This window comes from Synchiropus splendidus, chromosome 1 (assembly GCF_027744825.2).
Source record: "Synchiropus splendidus isolate RoL2022-P1 chromosome 1, RoL_Sspl_1.0, whole genome shotgun sequence".
In the NCBI taxonomy this organism is placed as follows: Eukaryota; Metazoa; Chordata; class Actinopteri; order Syngnathiformes; family Callionymidae; genus Synchiropus; species Synchiropus splendidus.
Genome location: NC_071334.1, coordinates 5,337,898 through 5,362,291, shown reverse-complemented (window position 1 = coordinate 5,362,291; position 24,394 = coordinate 5,337,898). Strand labels below are relative to the sequence as shown.

The 24,394-nt window shown below is 42.5% G+C and overlaps 1 protein-coding gene across 1 annotated transcript; it reads left to right on the top strand.

Moving 5' to 3' along the window:
• The first annotated feature begins 1,303 nt into the window (after positions 1–1,303).
• Positions 1,304–22,676, top strand: cd81a (CD81 molecule a). The gene is made up of 8 exons (XM_053852799.1): positions 1,304–1,471; positions 9,878–9,992; positions 17,813–17,910; positions 17,992–18,066; positions 18,780–18,896; positions 19,482–19,580; positions 19,890–19,973; positions 20,957–22,676. The coding sequence occupies exons 1-8, from the start codon at positions 1,406–1,408 to the stop codon at positions 21,017–21,019; spliced, it is 717 nt and encodes a 238-aa protein (XP_053708774.1). The 5' UTR covers positions 1,304–1,405; the 3' UTR covers positions 21,020–22,676.
• The last annotated feature ends 1,718 nt before the right edge of the window (positions 22,677–24,394 follow it).

Here is a 24,394-nt window from a genome sequence, read left to right as displayed (position 1 = left end):
TGGAGCAGGATTGTTGATTTCATAAAAGGCACTAAAAATCCAAGCATGTTAATGATGCTCAGGATAAATGATTATTTCTCCACTGAGGGACTAATAAAGGCCATCAATCGAACCTCCTTTGCACTGTGTAGAAGACCTCCTCCTTCCTGGATTCCTGTTTCTATAATTCATTATTGTTATCATAGTATGCATCCTGTGTGCACACTTCTTTTTCTGTTATTGGATGCAGGGACACAAAGAATTTCACCATGCGTTGTATCGCATATAACTGTATGTGTGCCAAATAAACCTCTTGAATCTTGAATCTGGATGAAAGGCGGAGCCTGCTTCACTCCAGTGTATATTGGAATACGACTGGAAACCAGAATAAAATCACAATCGGAAAACTTTATTAATCCCAAGGGAAATTATGTAAAAATAATAAAGAACATTATTGTGCCTAAGAATGCAGCTATTCCTTCATTGGAAGCATATATATTACAATATAAATACATGTACACACACACACAAGGGAATTAGGAATGCACTTGCATCAAGTGATTTTACAAAAACAAGTTACTCAGATCGACACTGTACATACGCACTGACAAAGCGAGGGAAGGGGGTTGAGCAGGAATATTAGAAAGGATGTGGGAAAAAAATGTTTAAGGCACCAAAGGCACAAAATGGCAACCTAAAAAACAGGACTTCTTTTTACATGGCATGGGCCCTTCAAAATATAATAATAAAAATGGAATTTTCTGTATTATTATCTACAATAAATGGTCTAATCATCCGCAGGCTATTATTGTTGTTACTGTGTTGAAGACGGGAAATAGATTTTGTTTACAAAACGTCTCTGTTTCCTTCCATATTGTGCCTGAAATTCTCGCGGGCGACATAGAGGAACGTCATCGCGGTCGTGCTCAAAACACTGCTGCTTTCCTCCTGGTTAGTTTTTATTTTGGATTCTGAAGACATATTCAACCTTGAGTTGAGAAGCCCCCTGGTTCTTGCAGGCGACCTGTTGCACACGGTCACTGTGGAGCCATTTTCTGTGCTGAGCTAACTGACGTTGTCTTGATCAATAAGCCCCCAGGGAATCCATCTACTGGGCCTTATCTCAGCTATTTCTTGTGGCGGGACAGTGTGAAGTCATTCGAGATCACGGTGAGATAATGTCCCATCACCATCAGGCCTCTCGCAGACCAGCCTCATGACACGGTCTCGGGAGTGAGAGCGCGCATGCGTGCCGGGCCACAGTCCGGCTGAGCGAGAGTGGGAGGGGCTGGGTGTGGCCTCCGTCATCCGAGCCTCCGCCGCGGCGCTCGTCTGCTCACAGTCTCCCCGTTACACTCGCTGCGAGCACACGCGTGACACCACTCCGCCAGTTCCACGACGACTAGCTCTTGTCCGGCGCGCCACCATGGGAGTCGAAGGCTGCACTAAATTCATCAAGTACTTGCTTTTCGTCTGCAACTTCATCTTCTGGGTAAGCGCTCGTTTTTTTGGTTTGCTTTGACCACAGTGTGTTTTTGTGGTCGGGACGCCTCCTCACTGGGGTTTGTTGAGGCTGCTAGCTTATCGTGAAGGAAACAGGACCCAGTACCTGCTTCTTCTGAGCACAAACATGACAAACACGTACTGGCTGCGGATGGTTACGAATGTATATTCGTCTATATGATCAAAACAGGTGCCTTGCTGCGTGATGTTTTCAGCTCCAACTACATTGACGTCCTTTGTTATTCATTCATCTCACTGAATATGGAGGCTAATGAGGTTTATTCGTGTCTCCAAATGCGTTTGATAAACATGCCAAACCGGCGGTTCTAATTGGTTTGAGCTGGAGCACACGAAGTTCACAGTTGTACGAGGTTTTAAACCCGAAGCAACTTGTGGTGCGGGGGTTAAACTAAGTCCTCCGAGATTGTGGCACTAGCTAGCTCGTCCCTTCTGAGTGGATTGTTTATACGGGGTGCACCCGTACGCGCGTGCGAGTGGACGGGCTGGCACATTCTTGGTGAGTCAAGACTTTGTTGGTGACCAGTCATGGAGACATGTTAGGTTTGGGCTTCTTTAATGGCATCCATTAAAGGTGACGGAGCACAGGTCACGTGTTGTGCCTTGGAAACTTTGACCCAAGTTTGGAGTCATGTGTTGAGGAGCAGGAAAGCTGGCGTTGAGAAGTGTTCTGTGACTTTGGTGATTCCATCAGCAGTCTGGTGAGGAGCCGCTGGGGCTGTGGCCCGCCAATGACGTCACTTCTGAGGCTGCTGCAATGGCTGAGGGATGAGAAGAGACGGGTGTTTGCTCATCATCCTCCTCGGTGTGAGTTTGTCCTTGTGTAGGGTGACGACGTGATGATGATGAAGGGAGTGCTGCACATTTTTGAGGAGTCTAGACAAATCCGTGTTGTGCCATAATTGGCGTTCTGCAGGCGGACCACACATGGTCCACATCTGGCCTCATCTTGCACACAGCATCCACTAAGGAAAACAAAACAATCGTGAATGTGGAAAAGGCTGCTCTACTTTCACAGTGCTCATTATAATGTCCAGTACTGTTTAACGTTCACAGACATCATTTTTCTGCTTTGGTCTTTTTGACCCCGCCCCTTTTTTTTCTTCCAAACCCTCCTGATTGTAATGTTCAATTGCGCCAAATGTAGGGAGACTAATGGCGCACAGTTGTGCCCTCCATTCCCACTGGAAAGGAAAGAAGGAAAAAATGTTATCTAATAAGTTGGTTTAGCAAGGTTGGAGCGAAAATTTGAGTCGCTACACGCTGGCACTGTAGTTTTAGATCTTTTTTCTTTAACCTTATTATTACTGCGTGGTGGTGGCGAGACTGACAAAAACAATCCGACTCATGTGTCGCGTGCTTGCTCTTTATTTGCAGCGGCATGCTTGGTGCAAACACAACACTTTCATCTCAGAATGCAGGAAATAATGTTCCTGGAACCCACTACAATACTTGCGCAATTGCCAACGGCCCTTATGAAAAAAAAAAAAAATAGGACATACCGCTCCATTATTTCCGTATTTTTACTGTCCGTTGGTCGGCAGGAAATTAACTTGTGACAACTATTTCAATGGTTGATTTGAGCGGAAGTGTTGGTTTTGAAACGCCGTTATCATTCCCATTGCCACAGCTTGCATCAGTGTATCCGTTTGGGGAGGAGTGAGTTAACGGGAGCACAAGACTGCATTATCCCATTTAGATGCGAACTGGGGGAAAGAACAAAAGCGTGTTTATAACCAATTTGAATCTCTTCATTTTGACACAGACTCCAGATGCCTAGCTTTTTTGTACATGCGTGAAGGAAAAGTTGTCATGTAGCTGAAACAGATTTTTGTATGACTTTCACATGATCTTCAGCATTGTTTTTGTTTACAAGGAAATGCATAATGGGGATCTGCATTTGGGTGGTGAATGAACACATACCGAAACAAGAATGAGAACATGATCAAGAACATATCATGCAGTATCAACTATAAGCCAATTCACCTTATAGTTGAGATAATTCTTTATTTGCCTTATGCATGGCAAGGTGAGAAATTGTAGTTGGAGCTTCAGAGTTCTCTCCCAGAAGGTCTGTAACTGGGAGACCCTGTCAGGGCTTGATAGATTTGGACTGTGCCATCTTGAAATTGAATTCTGAACTTTGCTAGGAAGACAATGAGTGCTCTTGAATTCCACAAACTTGTTATTGTCCCTTCTTACTTGGTAATGCGATCCTGGTTTGGGCCTCCATCCCGATGTTCCTGGCCTAAGAGGCGGCCCTGGCCACCTTGAATTTCATCAGGTCCTCCTGGAAAGTTACCAAAATTGGTTGTGCTCTCACTTTGTCTTCAGGTTGCTGGCAAAGATTTCTTCTGGCACAGAATATATCATTTTCCTCACTCTTCCCATCAGCTCTTGAGGATCTGTCCTTTCTCTGTGGTTTGCTTCACTTTGCCCTCTGATTCCACCACTTATTTGATGTTCAATTTATGTGATTGATTATGGAACTCGCTTATTTGTTTTGCATGAGTGTACTAAGTGCATGTCTGTATCTGTATCAGCGGACATCCATCCGCCCATGCCATGTGCATGCCATTTATAGCGTCACTACCTTGATGTGTGATGCGGTGTAAGTAGACAGACAAATTGGTGATGAAGGAATAAGTTTTTCTCTTTTCATTGTTATACATTCCTATCCTCATCTGTGGCCTTAGACATCCACTGCTTGAGTAGCAGTGGATGAAGATGGTGGACGGGTAGCTGAGGTTTTCCCCTGTGTAGGCATATGACAAGCTCAAAGGTGAACCAGTCCTTGACTGCACTGAGAACAGTCAGTTGAGATGGCTAGGGCATCTCCAGGATGCCTCCCTGGGGACGTGTTTGTTCTGAGTATGTCTAACCGGGAGAGGCTGTGAGGTAGACCCTGGACACACTGGAGACTTTCCCTTTCTCCCAGAGTTCTCCCAGAACTAGAGGTGGTTTCTGAGGAGAGGGAGGTCTGACTAAGTTCTAAGTATTAGAATATTGTTTGTGCTTTGTTTACGTCCCAATACAATTTTAATATATATTGCAGTCTAAGTATTCTGAAAATATCATGGGCAGTGCAAGTGGCTCCCACTTCCCTCTACACAGATGTATAACAGAACCTTTGTTGCAAAGGTTTGTACCCTAAAGTATATAGTGTGGTCACTACGTGATTTCATTTCAACATGGTTTTATATTCTGCCACTCTATATTTGGCAAATTCCTAATATCTTGTGTGAGTTTTTCATGTTAAAATTTGTGATCTCTCAAACTCTGAATGGGAAAATGGGAAAGAAACATAGTAAGACAAATGAAATAAAATGGCACAAGAACAGTTTTAGTTTGAGACATGGCGCCACCTTTCAGACACTCGTGGGGTTTGTTTTGGGCAGCTTTTATGAGACAAATAAAAGTGAGTTGCACTGCCAGCATGGCTGTAGGAGCCAGGTAGACGGTAGTCCGTACTCACATGTATATCTATATTCTGGATGCTGACTCACTTGAACAGGGTGATGACATTTAAGTGTGGCTGAGACCCAAATAGCATCCAAAATGGTGGTCATTTCTGTTGTTTTACTGGAGTTTGCGTTCCCCATGTTGCTGATAACTATCTAGCCACTGTTACCCGCTAATGCTGTTAGCGTTTTCTGATTTGTCTCGCATTAAGTTGACCTCTTTATGTTCAGTGGTTTAGAAAGCTCCATAAACTCAATCCGTCAATGTTCAAGTACCTGTTATCCATGCGGAAAAAGCCCTTAATGAGAAGTGTTTCCTCCACTCCCGAAAGTGATTCTAACATGATGAATGTGCTTAAAGTGCATCACAGAATTTTGACTGGCTCCACCTCTCTTTTTAACACATAGGCCACTTTAGAGCTTTTAGTTTTATTGGCTACTCTAAAGAGCTTTGTGAATTGATCTGTCAGGGCAGACAAGTTCAGTGCATCTGTGGCGACGCCTCCACTGAAATCTGCGCTCATTCAACAGCCTGCCTCTTTAAAAAGGGGAGACCTCCTGTTTCCATAAATCACTGTGGACACTGAGAGGGTTAGAGGTTAGGAGGGGTTGGGAGGGAAGCCTCTGCTGTGTTATAGGAGTCTTATGGGAAAATGAGGTCCCTGCCCCATCCCCCACAGCTTCCACTTCAACATGTCCGACATTCTCCAACGCCTGCACTCACAGCAACATGCAGAAATAGAATGTGCGACTGAACTTTGACTGCGTGGACCACACACCGTATACCGTATAATGGAGAAACAAACCTTTCTGATGTTTTGTTGGTGGAGAAATGTTCTTGCCGAGGAATGCGTGATTACAGCAGCCAAATGAGCTACACATGGCAAAGTCATAACTTCATCAGTAGGGTTTTTAAATAGTCCTTGATGGTATCTTAGGTCGTACAGAAAGCTTGGGTCTGACATGTCTTTTCTCTGCGGGGTTTCCGCTACAAAAATGAAGAAAAAAAAAAGTCTCTTTTAGTGGAAACATTGAAACACATGGATAACCCGTCATTTCTGTTGACATGATGGTTTTGTGTGTTTTATTTAATGGAAAAATCCCAAAAGAAACATCATTATGACTGAAAAGTCTGTTGCTCAAATCGCACATTCCAGCCGGACAAATGAAGGGACGGATGTTTTAAGGAATAGCCGAGTGAGCGTGAATGTTCTATACAGGGCAAAGAAATAAACTTTCTCTTCACACCAATGCAATCATTCTGCAGGAAGCCACAAAGAGTTGTCATTTGGTTCTCACCCTCAGTTTTGTGGTTTTGGAAAATGACTGTGCTGAATGACTTGTCAGCTGTTGAGCGTTAAACTTCTCATTTTAACATTAGGTCTTCCCTCAGTTTCATTGGAAGGGATTTTTTTTATAGCCAGGGGTGAAACTGTGGACACATTGCCTCCCACTTTTTGCTGATGAATCATAGTGGATCATGACATCTTTTGTAAACATCCAACACAGAATTGGCAAGTGGTCAGGGCAGGGATAGTTACCTCATTGTAAGGCACTGACTCCCCTTGTATCTCATACTAAATTGAGTCTTTAAGTAGTATATATGGGGTGGACCCTACATATTTAAAAACGCTTAAAGTGGGTCAAGATTTTAAGTTTTGAACTTATTTTTAATACACGAAAGTAATTATTTTCTCAGTATTGCTCAATAAATATGGTTACTGAGATTCTCAGTCATGTGCCGTGTCGATGATATTTCAGAGAGTTTTCTTGTATCGGCCCAGCAATCACATGATTTACTTCACCATTTCACGTTGTATTGTTGCCGTGAAGTCATGTTTTTGAGCGTAGCTGAGAGTCCGTCTGAGCTATCCACACAGGCGGACTCGCAGATATTTAGCAAGTCCATAACCAGTGACTGACTACTGAGTCAGTTGTAACTCCATTTAATTTAAACGTTAACTATGGAGTAATCTGTCCGATGATGTCACACACGGAACTGAGCAACCTCTGACCTTATGCAACCAGTATTAAACATTAGTCATGAAGGGAACAGAAACACTGCTGCTTCCTCACTCACTTTTATACATTCGTGTGTCTCGGCGATCCCGCAACGCAGAGGTGACGCGTCTGCCCCACTGTAATGTCCATGTTTCACGGCTGCTGACATTCACCCAGAGAAGTGCTACTTGTGAACACTTCTTAGTAGCGATGGGCTGATGAGGCATGAAATGGTATCCTGATTTTCAGAGCTCCGAAGGTGGTGTCCTTGCCTTAAAAATCACTTCGAATAGGTGCCTGAAGTTAACAACTTTAGAGCAGAGTGTCATCTAGTGGTTTCTCTGAAAATCAAGAGACTGTTTCATGACGCCTCATAAGCCCATCATTACTATTAAGTATATAGCCAGCATTGAAAGAACCTGGTTCAGACATAATATTGCTCAAAAATGTTAGATGAAGTTCATCCATGTTTCCAAGAGGAAAAAAATATCATGCCATTTTCCTTCAGTGTTTTTATTTTGGTGTGTCACATGCACAAATGAGTTAGTTATTTAGTTAAAGAACAGACAGTTATTATTTAAGGTATGTGCACATTTTGTTTTAAAATATCATATTTTTATTGCTCAGTATCTGAGGTGACATGCCAGCAAAGTTCACTAGGGCATGGAGATAACTACTGAACAAAGCACTCTCATTATTTGTACTTTTCTGCTTTTTACTGAATTGAAATAGAAGCTTTTGAATTACAATTGTAGCCACTTGTTTCTGATTTGAATCACAACCTAAAGAATCAGAATCAAAATCAAATCGTGAAGTTTTTAACAGCACCCACCTATGTCTACAAAGGACACCCATTCTGCAAAGTTTACTGTTTGGAACCCCTTTCTGTGACGTGTTGCCTCTGAAAAAGGAGGAGGCAGATGCCTACTGTCTCACACTTAACACTGATGATCCAAAATTTGGAGGTCATAGGCGGGGCTCATGCTTTAATGTTCCTGAGAGTCTCCTGATCTTTCTGTGAAGCTGTTTGTGGGACTTGTTATTGCCGAGTTTATGAAGGTGGTTGTAGTCAGTGTTGTGTCACCACAAATGAAACACTGCATGTTTCCATGTAGTAGGCATGGTTTTGTCTTCAGTAGTTTAGCACACACTAGTTGTGATATAAACATTTATTATTTAGCCTTCTCTCAACAACATGACTCACCCTTGTGGTCAGTCACATGCCTCTGATAGGTCATTAAAGATGGTAAGTCATTCTGTGGTGTGGCTGGGCCTCTGTATATGTTCTGTGCACTTGATGTTGATCTTGTTGCTAGGCAGCCTGCTGTTCCAAGCTGTTGAATGGGCTGCACCACGAGGTCAGGAGGGAGTTGAACTGGCCAGTTGATTCACACAAACTAGTGGGTCCGATTTCTGTCTCGCATACTGTAGTAGTTATTCGCTAGTATGGAGATGATGACGTTAGAATAGTGACTGAAAGGATGGTGGGTTGTTTTCCCGCACTTCAGCTCTGCTGAAGCAGTTATATTTAGGATCTACTTGTCCAGGGCCAAACAAAGGGGCTGAGACAGGCTTAGGTCAGGGTCAGCCACCCTGAAGAACAACACATCCAGTGCTACTACACAGCATTGTATGAGCAGGGTTTCCCCCGAGAAGTGTGAGAGTCGTGGAAGAAATTCAACAAAGGCTCGCTGTCATGTTCTAACCTCAAACCAACCGCAGGAGGTGGCAACAACAGAAGGGCTGCCCAAGAAACGCATAGTTACGAGCAGCTTCAATAATTAAATCATTAAGTGTATTAGCGTTTTCCCAATTTTAACCTTTGAGTTCAATTCTCATTTCATCCTGAATGGCTCATGACTGTTGTTTATGGGTATGGTGAAGCTACAAGACATTGCAAGAGCCACATCCTGCTAATTATAGGGTTTTGAATGGGATCCGGTAAGATTCCCAGGTCCAAAAGAAACCTGTGTCATGTATTTCTCATCAGCTATCACTGTATTGTCATGACAGATATCACACAGCTCTTGGTTCCTTTTTTTAGTTTTCCAATGTCCACTCAACAAGCACAAAGATCGAATTACTGGGAGGCTAAGTATACAACCTACACTGTATATATGCTGTTGACGCTCACAGAGAAAACATATTGAGAAGGGCAGGGCCTTTATGGTTTGTCAAATCATCACCTACACAATACAGTAGGTTTCCCGTAGGTTTCCCGCAGCACTTTATTGTCTGGGCTAAAAGTACAGTAGTTCTTCCATTAGCGCTCAGGCTAGCTTTTTCGTCCTCACTCATCGTCTTACACATACGCAATTTAATGCCAAATTAAATAATAGAGGAAACGTAAACAGAAGTTAGAAAAGTGGACATGCAGCACTGAATAGATATCAATAACTGACTTAAACTGGAACTCCCACAGGACCCCACTTTGCACATAATTCTTTGGTCTTTTCTACTTTCCTATATTGGTCAAATGACCTGTGACCTGTGATCGCTGAACTTGAATCCACTGGCAGAAGCTCCATACAAAGGCGTCAGAAAGGAAGTTGAATTTCATTTCTACAAAATGAACAATGCATGTATTACTTTTTGTGGTGTTGACATTATTTTTTTAAGAAGCAAGATTGCAATAATTGAACAAAAAAATTTGAACAAAATCTTTTTTTTTAAATGTAGTTCAAAGGAGGACTAACTAACCCTTTTGATTATTCTTTTATTTATTTTTTTATTTCATGTTAATCAACTTTAAATACATGTGAAGATGAAAGTCAAACTTTATGAATCACTGTGATAAATACTTAAAACCATGGAGCTTCTTCACGCACCATCATCCATTCCTGTTACAGGATGAAATATTCTGATCTGGGAGACCTATTCTCAGCTAAAATGTATTTTTGTTTTGTGTGTTGCAGCTTGCCGGGGGTGCCATCCTGGGCGTGGCTCTTTGGCTGAGACACGATCCCCAGACCAGCAGCCTTCTGGGAATTGAATATGAGGGAACCCAGGCCCCAAACACCTTCTACATCAGTATGTATGGTCCTCATCATCATTGTCTGTGCTTGTTTGCTCTCATTACGTTCAGTATTAATTCTTCATTTTGTACCGATTTGTACTCTCGACCACAGATGAGTGTAACACGGTTGATGCATTCACGTAATACCCTTTGAGAATTCTGTTCATTTGTTCAGATGATAAGACATGACATGAAGCTGAAAGTCTTATTGCCCTGACAAAATCACTGTTGAACCAAGTTCTATACTTTATAGTGCTTATTTGACATGCTGTGATAAAATAACATGGGATAATCCTATTCATATTTTTCTTAGGGACGGTTTCATCTGTTTAAAATGAATCTTACTGCTTCAAGTGTTGCTTTCGCAGGTGTGCGACTTTAATCAGAGATTTTCCAGCTTCACTGTTTTGCGGCCACCAGTTTCTGAACTGGAGATCTAATCTCTGCTTTTATTCGTGGGCGTGCCACTGTGTTATTGTCTCAGCAGGATAGGCCTGGTCAAGATCCAAGTTTAAATGAGATTGGTGACCCCCTAACAAGATGCTCTGTCCAGATTATCTCTGAGGGTGGTGTGAGCTAAATTCAGACGTTATCAGACTGTATTCATACAGTCACTTAATTTAAACAACTTAATGTTGTGTCGCTGATAAATGTCACCCCTCGCCCCTTCCCCAATTAAAAATTCAATTCCCAAAAATGAGTCCACTTCATGCGGACTACTGGAAAGATTTGAACTTTGAATACCTGCCAATGTGAGCGAAGCACGTGTACACAAACCACCCTGCTGAAGTGAAATACTTGCAGCGGTTTCCCACCTGGGGCCCGGGTTACTTCATTTTTTCTTCTATTTTTTGTCTGTTGGTCACTTGTGACTGGTCCAAATGTTCACCAACACTGAGTAGAGAGGAGTAGGAGGGGCTTTCTCGCATGGACAGGAGGGACATTGGGTCACTGAGTCTCAAATGCATTCTTGTATTAGTTTGAAAATATCTCTTCGCTGGAGCTATGACGTGGATATGTTTCTGATGTTAAATGTTTTCATATAATGGAGAACAACAGTTCAATGTTTAAGACATACAGAAGTAGGAAATCCAGGGTTGTGTCCTGTTAAGTATATTCAATTGAAATAAATAGCTGAAGCATTAAATATTAATATGAACTACTGATAAATAGTATTCTCTCTTGCTCTGTGATAAATATCTCTTAAATGTGCTGACACATTGACATGTCTAATGATAATGCATCAATGTGAATTATTAATGTTCTCTTAGTGTGTATTGTCAGAGTGATCAGCAGTCGTCAATATTAATAAAATGTGCATAGAACGGCGTAAATGGAATGTCATAGATGATAGACACCATCTTCATGTGAACGTTGATTGAACGATGATAGTTTGACATTGACACTGCCTGCCAGGAAGTCGATCTAAACCCCTAATATAACTTTCAAATGTGATGTTGTGCTGTTTGACAGCATGGTAAAAGTTTGTTTTCCCTGAAATAAAATAATAGTTGCACGCACATTTGTGCTCAGTGAACGGTAAACACCAATTGTGCTGTCTGGATACAAGCTCGACATGTGGGGAATAAATCGTCAGTGATAATTAAGTACCCAATGAAGTGGTCACTTCATTAAGTCTTCTGCCTCCAGAAGCAAATTGGATTCAAAAAGGCACATGAAAAAATGTAATGTTTTTAAAGCTTGTGCAGTTTTCTGTCCAGATACATGAGATTTGTATTGTCGTACTTGAATCAGCTTCAGCAAATTTGATTTAGTGTTTGTCTAATCTTTAACGTTAGTCTGATCTGTACTACACTGGTGCTGTGTAATTTGTTTAACGTAGTCATTATCGACTGCAGCGAGTCATTCAGTTCCCTCCCTCATCAAGCCACACACACGCTGCTGCTACAGTCTGAGATCGGTATTGAATCGGACTCTTTTCTCTGCAACACAAAATTGAATTTAATGAAATGTTTTCGGTGATATATCACGTCTACGGCCATATTGGCATGCTATTTGCCCAAATAAATAATGTTTGTTTAAAAATCGCAGCAGAAAAATGGCACCCGAGTCATTTCGTTTTTAGCCAACTATTACTCCACGAAACAAACTAGTCTACGAGTGTCAAAGTTTTGATGTGAGACATCAAGTTTGCCGTTAGCTCTTGTTAGCGCTGCGGTGCAGAGAGTCTTTGGCGTGACGCGTCCGACAAGGAACTCTCTGTCATTCTGCTGTGAAGATGTGTGGTCAGCTTGGAGGCACATCAGGATTAAAAACAACTGGATGTTGTGCATTTGACCGGCGCACGCAGCACCGCATAGATAGAAAGATATGACCGAAGCCGTTTCATCTCCTCATGTAGGTAGATGGTGAACACATTCTAGTCCATGATTTAATGTCATCATATGGCTCACCTCTATCTCCGCACAAATGAGGTGAAACTGGATCATTTCCCGCGGCTCACCTGACACTCTCTCGCGGCACACCGGTTGGAAAAGACTGTCAAGTGACTATTAATTCAGGAATATTAATGGGAAAACCTGCTGGTCATTCAAGATGCAGCTTGATGGTTATAAACATTAAATCCATTAAATTGATTGTGTACATACTCGTTTTTAGACAAACATTCCTGGGATCTTTCAAGCTGGAAAAGGCAGGAGTATACAACATTTTAGCTGGATAATGGACTGTAATGGAATGTGTCCGGTTACTCTTGAGTACTCACACATGCGAGCCTGTACTGCAGAGTGAGGCCACTCATCTGCACATAAGAGGTTGGTGTGAAATTGTCGATGATGGCAGTAGATTGGGCCCCCAGGTGTCTGTGAGCACTAGTGAAAGATGACACAACTCTGAACAAACAAGGACTTTGCATTTGCGTCACCCTGAGTCATTTGTCTCCTCGGGAGAAGATAAGATTGGCGTTATCTGTTAGAAATGCAGTATTGGGGATCAGTCCACAGTAGAAGACAGAAATAAGGGAGGTGAAGAGGAGAGTGCAGGCAAGTTGGAGCAGTAGTGACCCGTAAGAGACATGGGACGTCGGGCTGTGAATGTTGCCCTTTAGTGTTATACAACCTCTTGGTCGTTATTTTGGGTGTGATTTTTATTTTTTTTATTTTTTGGGAAAGTTTGCTTCAATGTGGAATAACTGCGTGTGTCATGAGGAGTTGCTCGCAGCCTCCATAAGGGATTCACTTGGACACAAAGGTCCTGGAGTCAGGGCTTTCCACTGCTCCTGCTTCTCTTGTCTTCGCAAACAAAGCCTGCAGTTAAACCATTGCTTTAGTTTGCGTCAGATATCTTTTAAGTAAATCGACTCGCTTTCTTTTTTTCTTCAGTTCTGTTGATGAAGGTGTTGTTGGCAGCCCTTTTGTCTTGCTATGAAGCAGCATAGCTGTGGCGAAGTGAAAAACCCCCTCACCACAAGCGAGCAGAACCTCTTGTACATTCTCTCCAGCAGCCTTAATGAAGCCTCCTACCATTACATAAAGCCTCCCTCTCATTCCAGAGGCGAAAAAGCCCTCTCGGTTTAGGAAAAAATTCCTCACTTGGCCCTCCTTCCCTACCCTGCCTCCTCCTCAGCGGCCCCACCCCTCCTCCTCCCTCCTCTGTGAAAGTTTTCTTCTCCTTCTTTCTTTCCACTGCCCTCCTCCCCTTCGTTTCCCCTTCTGGTTGTGGTTAGTCTTCAAGTCATTCTGTTTTTTTCCTTCCCTTTTCCACTCCCACTCTTCCCGCCAATCTATCTCGATCTGGCATTTGTGCCCCTGTGCTCGGTCTCCATTGCCCTGTTGCCTGGAACTTTTCAGTACTGAGCCCCACATCTGCTTCTCGACATGCTCACAATTAGCCAGCAGCTGCCCACTCATTTCTGAATCCAGTCGCTGGCTTCTGAACGTCCCGTTTGCTCATGTTACTCACGTTTGTTATCAGTAAAAATTACAGGACGTTAAATGTCCTAATGTTCTCTTCCATCAGGTTGTGTTCTTTGAAGAGTCTTGTCAATTTCGAAGGCATCTTGGTCATATCATCTCAAAAACTGTATGTGTGTATGTTAATGTGATCTAAAATTACCGCAGAAATGACCGCTCAGCCCTTCTCTCCCGCCCCCTCAAACAACACTGGAGTGGCAATTTTCGGTTGGTCTTGACCTATACACCGTATAAATAGCATCTGAGTCAGAGCGCTATCCATTGACAGGGATTTTCTGAATGTGCGGGCAGGTTTCGAAATCAAAAAGATGCGTGGGGGCGGAATTGTAAACTGAGACGAGCCATGTTCCACGTCTTCTTGTGTAACAGAGCATCAGATACCAGAATCTGTACTGCGTTCTCCGTCGCTACCAGCATCTGCTGTATGTTGCTTATCTGTCGCCTCGGACATGTCATTGCATGACTGTGTTTTGGGGGGTTAAAAGTGGAAACGAACCCGGTATGTAAACACGCATTAGCACACTGAAGGGCAAAGAGATAATGAGGTTATTTTACTTCTTTCTAGAATGACCTCATGAAGACTTTTTTTGGACACTTGACTTCATAAGACAACGTACAATTGAATAAACTTTTATGCCACACCTATTGCGCTTCAGGTGACAATTTGTCGTAGCTGGGCTTCCCTCATAATGAGACGGCTTTGCCTGTCTCAAGTCCGTTTTGTATGTCTGACCGGGTACACGACTCGAGTTCCCAGAGCAATGGACTTCAGTCATAATGATGTTTTTGGGGGGATTTTTTTCCATAAAAAACACTCCAAAAACCACCATGTTCATGTCCACTTCCATGCTGTATGTTATTTGTTGGTTTTGATATTTCCATTTCATTGTAATACGTTCGATCACATGAGATTTCATCCTTAAAAAGAGACCATTTTTATGAAAGCATGGCGGCTCTGATTTAAGCCGTGGCGGCGTGCCACACTTGTTAGTATGTGGTGGAAACAACATTTCTAAAGGTAGTAGACTGAAAACAGTTAGATATGAAGGCACACTGTAAAAGAGAAATATCTCGAGTGTGACCCAAAGTTTGGGGTGGAAGTAAATTCCCTCACCAATCGGTGGGTCTAGTGAATTACAGAATTTTTACAGATATGATAATCTCTCAAGCAACATGTTGCTGGCTAGGCATCACAGCTCACGGTGGTGGCCATAAACACCACTGCTCCTCCACTGCTATTCACACTCTATTTTGACCTGCAGCTGCTACTGCATCTGCTGCTATTGCCACTTTTTTTTTCATTCCCAACAAGCAGTGTTTGACCTGTCCCCAGACCCGGTGAAGCAAAGCATCTGGTCCAGTATGTGCTGTTTGTGGACGTCGTGCGGGTTCGCTGGTGTCACTACAGTATTTACGTCACAACTTTCAATAGACAGAAGAAAGTTACAGGTGTCTGCCATCTGTTGGTGCAAAGTAGTACCTGACTATACTAAACGTCAGACAGCAATATAACATGATCTGATGGGCCCTTTACTGGTCTGCAACTGCAGGAAGCGTGACTGCATTGAGAGAGCTATTCTACATTACTTTCCTCTATGTCATAATTAACGTCTAAACATCATGAGAAACAGGACATACCAACATGGTAAGCGCACATTGTGTGGTATACAATAGCCGGGTAATTTTAGCAGCAGGCTCCACATCTGGTTAACGTATTAGAGGGTCATGTGGTCTTTGGTTTGTGTCGTCATCATCTTGTTTCACCTTGCTGTCTGGTTTGCAGAAGCATAACTATTTATGAATCTTTTTTATTCTGTAAAAATGCAGAAGTTACACAAAGCATTTTGTGTATTTTGTGTAACTACTTTCCCAGTAGTTGATATTTACTTTGTTTTTGTTTCAGTTCCATGAGTTGCAGGCTGTTAAATATGACATGATGGCGGTGGTAAATGAAATTATTGAGGGCATCAAATGGGCAGAGAGAGGGCTTCTGGTGCGCTCAGACAGTGAGATGGAAAAGGTGGTGGAGGAAGGAAGAGCCTGGAGTCCGCCTGGAAATGGAGGGCAACTTGGTCACTTGCCAGCATATCGATTTCAAAATTAACGTTGGTGTATGTGAGTGCGTGTGGTTCTGTGTGCGGAGTAAATATGGGGTGGGGTGTGTGCGTGATAGTGCACCATTTAGTGGTTTAAAATCGAATTATGTCCCAACGGACGGGCAGGAGCAGTGATGGCAGAGCTCCACTCCCGGCCTGATCCCAGCATAGCAGGAGAAACAGGCTGCTGTTGCTGTGCGCAGACCATTACCAACATCATAACGTCTCTTTAATCCCATTATACTTGTTAGAATATAATCATCTGTTTCCGAGGAGTTTTGCCTAATGACGAGACCATTTTCTGTTATCGTTCAGGTTGTTTGCCGTGATGTTCTTTTTTGCTCTCTTTCTGTTTTAATTCTGTTTTAAAAAACAGCTGTTGGATTTGGGCATATTGAGGACGTCACGAGCGACTGGTGCTACCAGCGCTCTTTCATTCAAATATCATTCAAATATAATTGGCATTTGTTCATGATAATAGTTGTCATGATATTTTCATTCTTTCTTTTGCTATGGGCTGTTTGCTTTTCAGTTGTATTTCTTTATTTTGAAAGCCAGAAATTTCAACGGGTACCTGATGCTTTAGGGGTATAAGAAAATATTGACATGCCCATATACTTGTTTGTGTGATATTGTCATGATGTTTTAAGTCGGCTAGATCACTATTTAATGCATAGATGCTTAGATATGCTACTGCATTTTGCAACTTTTTGTATACTGGAGTTAATTTGTTGATTCAGGGAGCGATTCAGTCCTCTGTGTGAAATTAAACTGAAACTATAACTGGATTGACCTCATAATAATAAACTGGTTTTCACGCACAGTCCTGTATTGGGATCCGTATCGTATCACAGTAACACATGTATCGTCACAAGATAGCTATTCTGTTGTGTACAATAAGGTTTGCAAAAAGAATGTAAAAAATTGAAGCCATAATTTGAGCAGAAAATCAGATAAAATGACATGTTTACTTTGTCTTTCTCGACAAACTCCTATGACATAACCATCAGGAAAGTGATCACGGATAGGAGAGGTGGCTGATGTAGTCAGTAGTTCAGTCATCCATGAGATAATCTGTGTAGAAGTGACGCTTTACTGGGTAATTCCACTTGTTACAATGTTGAACACAACGCGTATCACCCTGCCTTCATCGGCTCAGTGGCATAGGAGCCTGTTTGACAATGTAAAACCAAATATTTTGGCTTCACTGGACGCAGTAGTGGGTCCTCAGTTGTGCTTTTGTAGCGTATATTAAAAATAGGAAACTACTAGGATTGATTCGTTGGTTAGACTCCAGATCAAGTACAAAAAGTTTAATCTTTTCTCTTTAGTTCAGTGTCCGCTCGGCCCACATTCTCCTCTCTGTTCTCGACCAGACATTTTCCAGCTTCCGTGTCTGACACCACCTTTCACCAGCTCTTTGACTGGAGTTCTTTTCTCTCTCCGGCTTCCACCCCGACTGTCTAGGGGATAGACTGCCGTGTGAAAACTAACTGGTTGTTGGAGTGGATTAACAGCCCTGTGGTGTTTGCCCCACACTGAAATATTAACCTGCACTCTTTGGATAGTGGAGTGGATACTGGTGAGGATGAGTGTTCTTTGGGAGAAATGAGGAGAAATGAAACTAAGACTTCTCTTCAAGAATGTGCCATTACTCACTCGCTCTATAGCCAAGGTAAACAACAGGGCTCTCTGCTGTCCGGGGGCTGTTACTGCAGTCATAGTGCCTTGGTGGTTTTGAATGTCTGAACAATGTAAGTTGATCGTTTAGACCAGATGCTTAAAAGCTGGGTATTTGTTGTGCAGGTGTCCACATCCTGATCGCTATCGGGGCTGTGATGATGGTGGTCGGCTTCCTTGGTTGCTATGGTGCCATCCAGGAGTCCCAGTGTCTGCTGGGAACTGTGAGTCATACTCTCCTTTATTTTGATTTCATCGACTCAAGCAAAAGCCTGCGTCCAATTTCGTCTCATCTGTTTCCACAGTTCTTCGCCTGTCTGGTCATTCTGTTCGCCTGCGGGGTGGGAGCTGGAATCTGGGGCTTCATGCACAAAGACACGGTGAGACACAAACACAAGACAATGTTAACAGTAGTGACGGGTCAATGTGGTTTCACGACACAGTCCTGATTTACAGAGGCCACCAGATGGTGCTGTCGGCTGCAAAAATGTTTGAACAACTACTTCAATGAAACCTCACATCATTTCTAAACCAAGAGCGCCATCTAGTGGCCTCTGAAAATGAGGACACGTTTCATCAACCCTGCTGTTTCATGAAGCCTCATCTACCCATCACTAGTTAATAGCACTTTCTTCCTTCATTCTGTGGTCCATGTGACGGCACATGAATTTATGACCTAATATTTAGCTTTGAGTTGGTCAGGGACACAACATCACTGATGAGAGAATATTAATAATCTGACCACCTGGTTGCTAGTGATTAAAATAATAGTTTTAAAGCTAATTATTTACAGTGTAATAATAATGTATCCGCTAAAGCAGAAGTCATTCGCCTTATCACTGGAATGCATGACTTTCCATGAGCTTGTGAATGTCAGTGAAGTAGTTTTTGTGTAGAGTCACTATAACAATGGATATTTTTTGTAAAAATGCACCTTTAGATTTTGAATGACTCATGTGCCTCTGAAATTATTCCATAGCTCACAGACTATCTAGCATCTCATGAGCTGTTCCTTCCTTTGTTTCTGTCATGGGAAAGTGATCGCAAACAAATAAAAACAAATCTATTGAACTTGTGTACCTATGTGTTTCAGGTGTCGAAGGAAGTCATCAACTTCTACGACTCGGTGTATGACAAAGCCATGACTCAGGGACTCACCGACCAGGAGACCAAGAAAGCAGCCTCCGTGCTCAAACTCTTCCATGAGTCGGTATGATCATTCACAGCATTTCTAAACCAAGAGCGCCATCTAGTGGCCTCTAAAGATCAGGGCACTGTTTCATCAACCCTGCGATACTGTTTCATGAAGCCTCACATGTACTGTGGAAGAGTCACCTCTGCTTCAAAATCTGGGTTTGACTTTTTTATCGGGTCCACTGATGCTCCCAATGCTAGGATGCTAGTAAGTGTTATGGTTAGATGGGAGCAGAGAGCGCATAGCATCGACTTGTCTGGTCTGTCGCTCCCTTGCTGTCTGATTGGCCTACTGGTCACATATGTGCCATTGCAATCTTGCTGTTTTCGGCCTGCAGAGAAAACATTTTATCTGTTGCTCAGAATAGATGTGTAGTAATCCCACGGAGAAGAGTTTAAATGCATGTGACTTAAATGCAGCTATTAATTAGCTCAGAAAATATTTCATGCCGTGCATTCTATAAATAAACATATTCATAATTTTGTAATTAATGTATTATTTGAAGCACGAGTACTGCGCTGCGTGTGCCTTGATAATAATGAGATTAAGACCACAAGTCTTCTTGACGTTGTTTTGACTCTCATCATCCGTGTGTTGCAGCTGAACTGCTGTGGAAAAGGGAAGGGAACCGGGTTTCTGACCCGCCTAACCGACACCATGGGCCTGACTGACATCTGCCCCAGCTCTGGCAGCACGTTTGTAAGTCTCTCAAGTCTCTGTCTGCATCAGTGACCGGCTGTGTCTACACAGGAAGCCATTAAGTGATGCAAAAAGACTCGAATCTCAGGCCCGTTCTCAGTTTAGTTTCTTTCCTGTTTCTGATATTTTATCATGCATTATTTATGTCTTATTTGTCAGCACGTGTTTGCCTACAAGTCAATTGGCTCATGTGGATCAGATGTTTTTTTTGTTGTTCTTTAACATCATTTTTATTATGAGGGAGAGAATGAAAAGTGTTTTGGTTTTTTTATAAGACATGAAGTGACATGCTGCCGTCTCCACCTCCAGAGCTGCCACGACAAGATCCAGGACTTGTTTTCTGACAAGATTTACCTGATTGGCATCGCTGCCTTGGTGGTTGCTGTTATTATGGTGAGTTGTAGTGTCCTTTAACGCTTTAAATGAATGAAGCAGTTATTCTAGAACACAGTGGCGCCCAAATAACTACTGTAAATTCTGGAATATTAGCCCGACCCACTAACTTTAAGAAGGAAAACAGATCTTGTTCCTATATAAGCCGCAGGTGCAGTGGTGCTGTCTGTGCCGTAGAAGGGCTTAAAAATGCATGAGGATCACTTCTAAACTAGTTTGGAAAAGGGGCTCCAGCATGGAGACTGACTCATGAAACAAACAACACGGACAACAAGGAACCTTTGTCAGTTCCTGCTCCACTGATCCCACTGATGCACAAGACACGTGGCAGCTAGGATGAGAACAACAACAACAAACACCGAGGAATCATCCCTGAACAAAAGCAAACAAAAGCATCTGTTTGCTTTGGTTCAGGCAGATTTTTCACAACACAATGACCAGGGTTTCCACCACTCTGAATGGACTTGAAATTTTTATAACATTGAAATTCTTATTCAAATATTTTCAAGACATAAAAAGAGCTTTAGTTAGGTGATATAGAAAGTTGAATGTAGCCGCCATTTATTGTGCCATTGTCAAACTGATGCAAAATAAACAATATTTTGTTGTTTACATGTATGTTTGGCTCCATCATTTGATTCAGTAATATACCACATTCATTCCAATTGAAAATTGTGCCTTCCTGTGGCAAATATTCTTATTAATATATCATATTAAACTGAGAATAACTGAGATTAATTAACCACAAATTCTTCAATTCGATTAATTTCTAGTGGACTAGTTATTTCTCTACATAAAAATGTTCTTGTTGTTGTTTTGCACCACTTGGGGGCGCTGTTGTATCTGTTAGCTGTACTACCAAGCATGAACTGTATGACACACAGTTCATGTATTGAAGCCTTGAACAGAAAGGAGATGATGGTTCATATCTGCAAATGGAAGTGTCAAATTAACGTTTGTCTCCGTGCGCTCTCTTTTCCCAGATCTTCGAGATGATCTTCAGCATGGTGTTGTGCTGCGGGATCCGCAACAGCCCGGTCTACTAAAGTGCTCCATCATCCAAGCTGCTAATGAAGGATAAATGACCGGCAGTTTGTTTTTTTTTCTCACTTCTTTTATAAGCAGAAACATATTTAGCTTGCTGGATGAAGACGACACTCCCATTTTTTATTTTTTCATAGCCGTCCATAATTCTTTCTGTTTCATTCTGGAGACCTTTTCATCTGTCTTCTAACCTGAGGTAGTGTCATACAGCAGTGCAGTCCAGCCGGCGCGCTCTTTGTTTTAGCTCATAGTTGTTTTTTATGCTTGTTACCTTCTTGTACTCTCGGTTCCTAGATGTTTTTTCACTGTTTGATGTATAAACTGTACATAATATATCTATTAACAGTGCTTTATGACTGCCTGAGCATGGGTGTAGTAGAACTGTAGAAACTGTAACCTTCCTGCATCCTGCTTCTTTTCCCCTCCACTGAAGAAGACGGTAGATCAGAGCCGCTTCACCCGCTGGCTTCAGCTCACCAACTAACCACAGTGTTGTCTTCCTATCAAACACGTCATTTCTGCAGGGACTGAGGGGTTGCGGGTGCAAATCTCGGAAGCTTGAACCAAAGTCTCAGTGGCCTGATGTCTGTCGCGGGTTCTTTCTGCCTCCCATCGTGCTGGTCGCTCTGCATGACGAGTCTATTTCCCAGAAAATGCGCTCTCATTCCCGCTGATCTGACCTGTACCCCGTTCATATGCCGAGAATTGGAAAGGAAACTGCCATTTTGTTCTTACGATGGATGATTCGCATTCGTCGGAAATAAAAAAAATAACCGAGGCCTTGTCTAATTTCCCTGTCCCTCAAGTTGCCGTTAGCATTCAATGCTAACTTCCCGTCCGCCCGAACATCGACCTCACTGTCCGTGGTTGCCTGAATGTTGGAAAATGCCTTCTATTCTGCTTGTACCGCTTTACAAACTCAAGTGTAACCCCCTTTATACGTCAGACTAACTGTCATTGCCCTAGTGCTAACTGTTAGCTAAGTTGTTGCTGTCTTGTTGAACACTCCCCTAACAGAGCAGATGTTCAAGTCTCTGTCAAAAGCTGCCCAAACGTCAATGAAAGCCACTTAAGAGGAGATGGGTTTGTGATGTAACATTTCGAAGGGTGGCAGAAGTATAAAACATGGAGACTTATTTTACCATTATTAGACTTTTAAACGGTTTTAAACGACTATTTTCTTCTTTGTCATTTTAATTTGATGTGTCCAGACTGTAACCACATTTAAGCCTTAAATCTGTCGCCACCCAGAAGCTTGCGTCCCAGTGAAACCAGTTGACCAGGCACTGCTCGGCGTCCTCTCCCACTCGCGTAACGCATCGTACTAGCGCAGTCGTGTTGAGCAGAGAAACGGTCTGAAGTGTCCTGTAACAATTCCAGTTGTACTAATTAAAGTCACGATGGCTGTTGGAATGACTTGCATCTCTGTGTATTATGATGTCTGTGACTGGTACGTCATCGAAGGAACCTGGACCGACGAGGTGGACCATTGTGTGGCAGTGACGTCAGGGCTTCAGCCTCAAAACCATCTGGTGGTTCCTGACAGTCGAGTCTGCTGCTGCCTGGTCAATAGAAAGTCTCTCTCTCTCTCCATGTAGACTTTGGTTTGCCCAAATATAAAGGGATTAAATGTATTTTACAAATAAACTAACCAATGGACTTGTCGTCTTTTTTGTTTGTGAAGGCCTCCAGCTTTTGTTGGAGCTACTGCCTTCTTCATTCTTCACTTTTAAATGGTGTTGGGCTTCATGAAACTCCTCATTTTCAGAAGTCAGTCGCTGGCACTCTTCATTGAAATCCGAAGATTTTAGAGTAGACGGTGCCATCTGGTGGGCGCTGAAAGTGACTCTGTTTCATGAAGCCTCACCAGCCCATCTCTACTCTTAAGGCATGTGAATTTACTTAGCAACAATATTGTCCTTAGATTATAGATTGTCCTTTAAAAGTGCTCTGCAATCATCATTTTTTTAGGCGTTTCAAATTGTATTCATCCCAGTGGGGGAAATCTGTGTCAAACTATAGTGCAATACTGCGTTCTCTTGGTCTGAACGTGGCTTTGGATGTCTCTCTCTCTCTTTCTCACACAAACAGCCGCACCTATTCTGTTGTGGGTGGTCAAGGCTGGGCTTTGGTATGTCAGTTTATGAGTGCGACGGCACCAAAGAACATTACAGAGCCGCATTGATTTTGTTTGTTGGAGCCGTTAAAATAGTCTGATACACAACACACAACCGAGTCCAGATGAAATACGTACTCTTTAATCTTTTAAGGAAGAACATTGTATTGCCGTCTGCCTCCTTCCACCTCAGCACCCTCATCTTCACAGTCCGACCTCAAACATCCCTCTCATCTTCACCCTGCAACCTTTTGTCGACCAAGTGATTCGAGGCACACCAGCTCCTGACTGACTCACCTTTCCCCACGTCTGCGCTATAAAGTCCAGATGAGCCTCGACAGTACATCTGCAGAGAGGAATTCCTTTGAAGCTCTCCACCCCGAATCACAGTGTGGTACCTGATACACTAGATCAAGATGCTGTTTTACTTCACTGTGTGAGAAAATACAGACGAAAAAACACTTCAAATTGTATTGTTTTAGAATTCATACCCCTATACAAAGATTAAAGGAAAATTCTTGTGTCGTAAATACATTAATATGAGGCTTCATGAAACAGTGCCATGATTTTCAGAGTACACTAGAGGGCACTCTCTGCTCTCAAATCTTTGGATTTGAACAAGCGGTTCAATGAAACCTCACATCATTTTTGAACCAAGTGCGCCACCTACTTAAGACGAGGACGCTGTTTCATGAAGCTTCATCAGCCCATCACTAATCTTATTGGTCAGTGTGTAAAACACACAGACGCATATATGCCCAGTAATATTTGTGAATTATTTTTCGCTATTTTTGAATGAGCCGAGCAGTTATTCCCGTGTTGCGGTGTATAAATAGGACTTCAATAATGTGTGTAATTGACTAAATTCTGCCGTCTGTTTGTCCTTTATCTATTATCCTCCTCCTCCTCCTCTTCTTCCGTTGCTGCGACTTTATCTCCACGCACCCTCACTAACTGGCTGCAGTGTGCCGTGTGAGTGATGGCCAACCGTCATGGAACATTCCAGATCCTAATGAAGACCAGCCCTGGTGCTTCAGTACCTGAAACAATGTTGACCAGAGCTGCGAGAAAGTCTTGACCGAATTACTGGAATTACAAGACCACGACGTCTTTTTGTGTTTTGCAAAACCCACTAAGAAAACACTCAGCTGACAGTGATATTATGTGAAAATAAAGCAAAAAATGGCTCTTATTTAATGTAAAATTCATTCCATGTTAAAGATTCTGGATGTGTCTCAGACTTCTCAGCATCAATTTTTGA

Bases quoted from the DNA above. Each gene is read 5' to 3' on its own strand.
- cd81a (XM_053852799.1), top strand. From the start codon at position 1,406: ATGGGAGTCGAAGGCTGCACTAAATTCATCAAGTACTTGCTTTTCGTC. The intron at 17,911-17,991 runs GTGAGTCATACT...CTGTTTCCACAG, and splicing joins CCCAGTGTCTGCTGGGAACT to TTCTTCGCCTGTCTGGTCAT. The intron at 19,974-20,956 runs GTGAGTTGTAGT...CTCTTTTCCCAG, and splicing joins TGGTGGTTGCTGTTATTATG to ATCTTCGAGATGATCTTCAG.